This window comes from Arvicola amphibius, chromosome 6, assembly GCF_903992535.2.
Source record: "Arvicola amphibius chromosome 6, mArvAmp1.2, whole genome shotgun sequence".
In the NCBI taxonomy this organism is placed as follows: Eukaryota; Metazoa; Chordata; class Mammalia; order Rodentia; family Cricetidae; genus Arvicola; species Arvicola amphibius.
The window spans coordinates 148,272,753-148,279,115 of NC_052052.2; the positions used below are offsets into that span (position 1 = coordinate 148,272,753).

The following is a 6,363-nucleotide window of genomic DNA, read 5'->3' on the forward strand; positions in this document are numbered from 1 at the left end:
TTTGGTTTTTCGAGACAGGGTTTCTCTGCAGCTTTTTTAGAGCCTGGCCTGGAACTAGCTCTTGTAGACCAGGCTGGCCTCGAACTCACAGAGATCCGCCTGCCTCTGCCTCCCGAGTGCTGGGATTAAAGGCATGCGCCACCACCGCCCGGCTCAGAAAAGAATCTTTTAAAGACACGTTTTTACGTATTTGAAGTATTTCAAAATCTCATCAGACAGACGGATTCTTGCTCCATCAGTCCTGGTGGTAGGCTCCTTTTGGTCTCCAGCCCCGGGGCGCTGGGTGCAAGCTCTACTCTGAATCTAATTAATGCACATATTGCACCGGGCCTCGGTGCCCAGGGTGCCCCAGGTCAAGACCCCTGAGAGGTCAACGCGAGGCTGTATGGGATGAGTGGATGGGGAGGTCTGGATCCTTCTAGGTCGGCCTGTAGGCGGCGCCCTGGGAAAAGCGTTGTGGAACAGCGTGTGTCAAGCTCTGTGTGTGAAACCCCGGAACCTCACGGGTTTCAGGCGTAGTGTCCCTGTGTACTTCTCTGCTCTCTGCGGCTGGGCACGCGTGCATCACAATCCCAGCAGCCAGGGCAAGTCTAAGAGGTGCGCACCCAGGGGCGGGGGAGCGGCACGCGGCTCAGACCCCCACGTGCCGGGCAACCCAGCGCGACCCCCGCTCGCGGCGGGGCTCTCTGCCCACCCCACCCGGCGGCAGGTGGACAGTGTTGCTATGAAAGAGAAAGCGTCGATTGTCCCCGTTGCGAACTGCCACACGCCAGACCTCCTCTTTTGTGTGCCCCGTATAGAAATGCAAACGAGCCGCGTGTGCCGGCAGCAATCTGCTGGTCCCTGCTACCCGCACCCCACAGCGATCTGCCAGGGGCAGGGGTAGGGGACGGGACAGGGGTGGGATGGGCGGTGGTTCAACCTTTGCAGCCGCGACCCTGAAAGGCTCTGAGTACGGAGTTCTAGTGGCGGCGTTGGCCTGGTGTCAGCTGCAGTTGCAAACCTTTGACTTTAAGTTTCGGTTTCAATGCAACAGCCCCATAACCTTCAAATTGAAAATAAGAAGAAAATTAGAAAGGTCGCAATAAAAATAAATGCAAAAAAAGGCTTTTACATTCTCCAAGTGTGCATTTCACAAATTCCAGTATCATATTAGCAAACAACGTTTTTTTAAAAACTTTTTCCTTTTAAGGACTTACAAAAAAGAGAGGCGAGATGAAATCTGCAGGCTCCAGTCTGCCTGGTAACACCCTGACAAAAGCGGCAGATTTGAGGCTGTGTCATCCCCCGCACCCCTCCCCACGTGGCCTTCTGGCACGAGCCGCGGGCCTGCCGCCTCATTTGCATCAGAAAGCGGGCGCTGGCCAATGGGAGCGCAGCCTCCCGCCAGCTGGCCGCGTCGCGCGGGCCGGTCTATAAAAGGACTCGCGCGGCGGTGCCCGGCTCACTCGCTGGTGGTGGGCGCGCGGCGCGGATTGGGTTCTAGGGCTCCTTACCTCCGTTCTGCTCCCTCCGCACTCTTCACTTTTGGATAACTTGCTGTTCGTGGATCGCATAATGACTCTGGAAGAAGTCCGTGGCCAGGACGCAGTTCCGGAAAGCACAGCCAGGTAGGTGGGTTTTGGGGTGCCGAAAGTTGGAGTTGTCGGGTAGCGATCTTTTAGGGTCTTCTAGGATGGAAGTTTGCGGGGTGGGTGCCATGCACTGTCTGACAGCGAGGTGCCGAGGCGGTGGGACTACAATGACTACATTCGATTCATTCCTAGAGCTAGGGTCTGGGATTCTGGCGCCAGGTCGGGTTTGGGGAACATGGGCTATGGGCTCCAGATCAGGAACAGGGAACCGGGGGTGCAGGCGCCAGGTCGAGACTGGGTGATGGTAAATGAGGGCGCCAGATCATGACTAGGGTGCCAGAGGTGTGGGCGCCAAGTCGGGACTGGGGATCCGGGTGTGTGGGCGCCAGGTTGGAGTTGAGAGGCAGGAATGCTGGCGCCAGGCAGGTCTAGGCTAAAGAGCCAGCTGGGACTTGGAGGTCAGGGCTGGGATCTACACCGCGTCCCCTTGCTGGTCCCCACTCACGGTGCTTGTTCTTTCACAGGATGCAGGGCGCCGGGAAAGCGCTGCACGAACTTCTGTTGTCGGCGCAGCGCCAGGGCTGTCTGACCGCTGGCGTCTACGAGTCCGCCAAAGTCCTGAATGTGTGAGTATAGGAAGGCCCCGCGTGCAGGGATTGGGGTTGGCGCGGCTGGGAGACCTGTGGGTGGCATCGACTCTGACCTTGTCTTTCCCATCTGCTTTGCAGAGACCCTGACAATGTGACCTTTTGCGTGCTGGCTGCCGATGAAGAAGATGAGGGCGACATAGCGCTGCAGATCCATTTCACGCTGATACAGGCGTTCTGCTGTGAGAACGACATTGATATCGTGCGCGTGGGTGATGTGCAGCGGCTAGCGGAGATCGTGGGTGCCGACGACGAGGCGGGTGCGCCGGGAGACCTGCACTGTATCCTCATTTCGGTGAGTGCAGCTACTGCCTCTCCCCACGCCAGTCTCCCCCACCCTCTTGGCCAACGGCCAGCCTGGCTGACCCCTGTATTTTTAAACACAGAACCCTAATGAGGACACGTGGAAAGACCCTGCCTTGGAGAAACTCAGCTTGTTCTGCGAGGAGAGCCGCAGCTTCAACGACTGGGTGCCCAGCATTACACTTCCCGAGTGACAGTCCGGCAGGGACCTTGGTCTGTTCGACTTGGTGACGCTCTAGCGCGCTGCTGGCTCTGAAGTGACCCTCCGAGGGCGCTCGAGTGCGCGTGGAGACTGGCAGGCGGTGTTGCCTGGAGAGTGAGGAGCGCAGCCTCCCAAGAAGGGGGCATGGCCGCGGCGGGGACACCTTGTTCCGAGCCTAGGACTCTGCCAGTGTCCAGAGAGGCTGCTAGCACAGGAAGGCCTAGGCAAGGACGTTGGCCGCGGGGCCGGGAAGAATCGACTAGCGAGGCAGGCGTGACTCAGCAGCCTTCCAGTGAAAGGAGGGGAAAGGCAAAGCAGGCAGCCTGGATGGACCTGGTACAGCTGCAGGAGTGATCAAGCTGCAGGAGCGAGCCGGACTTCGCTGGCTGCACTGCTCTTTCCGAAACGGATCCCGGGCAATGCTTTCATTTTTCTAAAGGACGCTATCGTGGAAGCTTTGAATTTCACAATAAACTTACTGAAACCAAACTTATGCCTTTTATTGAGGGTAGGGGAGTCTTAGTTCGGGGGCGGTGGTAGAGAGTGTTTCAGGTGGTTGGTGGAACTAAAGGCACCTGTGGCTGGCTGTACAGCCTCCTGGGGCTGGCGGTGGGGGAGGGGATGCTGGCGAGTAGTAAGTGGGAGAACAGGGGCCGGAGTACTGTTTTATCCTTTCAGGAAGATTTTAAACTTGCTAGACAGTATGCTTGAGATAAGGCATCCCGGTGCTGGAGCGCCAAGTCTTACAATCCAATCCGATTACAGTGACTTCTGCCTCCAGTTCCTCCCCTCCCCCTTTGACCCTCCCCCATAGCCCCCAACAGCTGCTTATCTGAACAGCTTGCGGGAGGCCCTGTGCCTTCCAATACAACGAGTGCTGCCTTCTGCAACCCTGCCCTCGGTGGTGCCTGTGGATGGGGGGTGGACTGCTCTTGCTTTCAGCAACTTTCTCCTTTTAATTGCTGTGACAAAGCACCGCTACTAAAGTATTAATATCAAATGTGATACCGATGACTGCGTTCTAAGAATGAGTCATCATTTTGTCACAGCCGTGATGGAAGTTACAGTATCTTAGAAATTGGAAAGCACGGTCCTATATAAATAGGCGTGAGCCAGTCTGAGTGGGGTGGGCATCTGCTAGCTCCTATTCTGAGTGCCTCTGCCCACATCAGTGAGGGCTGCTGCTACCCACAATTCCTTTTAAAGTCGGAGGAGAAACGCTTGGGAGCCAATATTATCTTTTGAGAAGGATCTGGGGAACACGTCCCAGTGAGAGGACTTTTTCTGTTAGCTTAGTGCCTCTGGCTTTCACTGCCTGTTCCAAGCTGGCTGGGTTTGTCAGGGGAAGCCCACGTGGGGCTTTCTTGCCGTCAGCTCTGCTGCCCGGCAGCGTGTGCCTTCGGGGAAGGGAGGGGTGGGGTGCTGTTTTTCTTAGAAGGCCATTCGGCCGATTTACCAGCAGCCTTAGGGAGGCTGGTTTGCCGGTTGAGTGCGGCTTTTAAAACTCCACATTCTGGAAGCCTGTACAAGGCGACAGGAAAACTGCAGGGGCTCCATGACACTTCCGGTAAGGGAAGCATTCCCTTTCTACTGGAAAGCAACCCCGGCGAAAGAATTCCTCCACATTTGTGCCCAAATATCATTGCTGCTTCTCTTAGATGTTTTCTCTAATTTTTCTTAGGTGTAAGAGTCTTGCAGAGTGGACCTGCAAGCTGGTAAAAATGACTTCTTACCAGAGTGTGCTGTAGTTAAAACAAAGGGGGTGTCATTACCCCAGAATGTGCCCTGAAATGCATGCACTCAGCAGAACGCTGCAGGCTAGCAGACCCTTGCAGAACATTTGAATTGGCAACCGGTAGGAAACTTGGCTTTCTCTGATTGGCCCTTACTTTGTGGCCACCTGTTAAGAGTTTTAGGAGACAAGAATTTTCAGCCCAGAGGGGGGTGGGGTGGGGGAGGGGAGAGAAGGAATGCGGGGTTGAGTGGCTAGTGGGTGGGAGGGGGGTGAGAGTGGCCAAAATTCGTGCTGAATTCTTTTATTTTTTTCTTCATATCTGCATGTTAATATTATTATAATAAACAAGGAGCAGGAAATACACTGTATGTTATGTAGTTATTTAGGCAGGGTCCTGGCCTCAAACTCATGTAACTAAGAATGACCTTTAACCTCTGGTCCTGCTGCCCTGCCACCACACCTCATTTTGTGCGGTGCTGGGGATAAAATTCAGGCAAACCCTCTACCACCTGGATCCCATACCAAGCCTTCATGCGTCCAGTGTTTGCAAACACACCACATTCCATACTTACAGTGGTCATTGGCGAATACGCATGGGTAAATCCTGGGTATGGGCTAAGCATGGCAAACATGTCCAGGTGAGGAACATGAGTGGTAAGCCCAGAGGTCGGTCTCAAGACTGCATAGAATGAGTGTTAATGACCGAAAAGTTAATGACCAGAGGAAGAGGTAAACAGCTACTCTACTGGCTGCTCAGAGCCACAGAATAAAACGGGTGAGCAGAGTCTGCTGCCTGCTGCCTGACACTTCCAGCACTTGCAGCTTGTAGACTGTCGGCTGATTTTGGAAGGACACCTATTCTCATGAGAGAAGTTTTTGAATTTCTAAAAGTTATGCCAGGTGATGGTGGCACCCTCCACCCAGCCCTCGAGAGGCAGAGGCAGGCAGATCTCTGTGATTTTGAGATCAGTCTGGTCTACAAAGTGAGTTCGAGGACAGCCAGAGCTGTTACACAGAGAAACCCTGTCTCAAAAAATCAGAAAAAACAAACAAAACCCCAACCCCCCCCCAAAAAAAAGAAAAGTTACAAATCCATTCGGAGAAAAATTGCACAGTGCAAAAACTAACTAAGAGACCTTGTAGCCTAGCATGGACACACTTGGGGTTTCCCTCTGGAGCATGCATCTTGCAGACACACAAGCACATGGTATCTGTTTTTGCCTCTTCCTTTTCCAGTGGGCAGCCTCTTGCAGCCCCTCGAAGAGAGTGACAGGGATGGAGATGTACACTGAAGCCTGTGATCCAGCTGTTTTCCACCTCGAGTCTGCCAAACAACACAGACACCTGGATATGGCCGAGTAGGTAAAATTTTGAAGACAATTCAAGTTCCACAACCAACATTTAAAAGCCTGAGCTCGGCCTAATACTCCCAGAACTGAGTAGGCAGATGTGAGGATCCCTGAATCCGGCTCGTCAGCCACCCTAGCCTCTGATGAGACCCAGGCTAGTAAGAGAGCATGTCTCAAAAAGAAAAGGTAGCTGGGACTGGACGATGGTTTAGTGGTCAGCAGCGGTCGTACAGGCAGCTTACAGCCACCTGTAGCTCCAGCTTCAGGGATCTGATGCCCTCGTCTGCAGGATTCTCAGTGTCCAGTGTCTAAAACCTGCAGTGCTGGTCCAGAGCAGCAATAGTCACACTGGGCTTTTAGAACATTTAGCATTGGACGATTGCTGTCAGACTTACCCTGGCACCCTTCCCAGAGAGGAGATGGAGACAGAACTGGTCTCTGGACTTTTGAGGTAGCTTAGCAGGCAGCGTGCTTGCCACCAAGTCCCAGGGTCTGATGACCTGAGTTCGATCCCACAGCCAGAGTGGGAGAACAGACTTCTGCAAGTGCGCCC

The 6,363-nt window shown here is 54.1% G+C and overlaps 1 protein-coding gene across 2 annotated transcripts; it reads left to right on the forward strand.

Moving 5' to 3' along the window:
- The first annotated feature begins 1,463 nt into the window (after window positions 1-1,463).
- Window positions 1,464-3,215, forward strand: Gadd45g (growth arrest and DNA damage inducible gamma). Of its 2 annotated transcripts, none has more exons than XM_038334042.1 (4): window positions 1,464-1,610; window positions 2,099-2,200; window positions 2,303-2,516; window positions 2,608-3,215. In XM_038334042.1, exons 1-4 carry the CDS (start codon window positions 1,558-1,560, stop codon window positions 2,716-2,718), a joined length of 480 nt encoding a protein of 159 aa, XP_038189970.1. In that variant the 5' UTR covers window positions 1,464-1,557; the 3' UTR covers window positions 2,719-3,215. The 2 variants fall into 2 exon arrangements, with proteins under 2 accessions (XP_038189970.1, XP_038189971.1); XM_038334043.1 differs by having other exon boundaries at window positions 1,486-1,614.
- Window positions 3,216-6,363: the final 3,148 nt, after the last annotated feature.

Bases quoted from the DNA above. Each gene is read 5' to 3' on its own strand.
- Gadd45g (XM_038334042.1), top strand. From the start codon at position 1,558: ATGACTCTGGAAGAAGTCCGTGGCCAGGACGCAGTTCCGGAAAGCACA. The intron at 1,611-2,098 runs GTAGGTGGGTTT...GTTCTTTCACAG, and splicing joins GTTCCGGAAAGCACAGCCAG to GATGCAGGGCGCCGGGAAAG. The intron at 2,517-2,607 runs GTGAGTGCAGCT...TTTTAAACACAG, and splicing joins TGCACTGTATCCTCATTTCG to AACCCTAATGAGGACACGTG.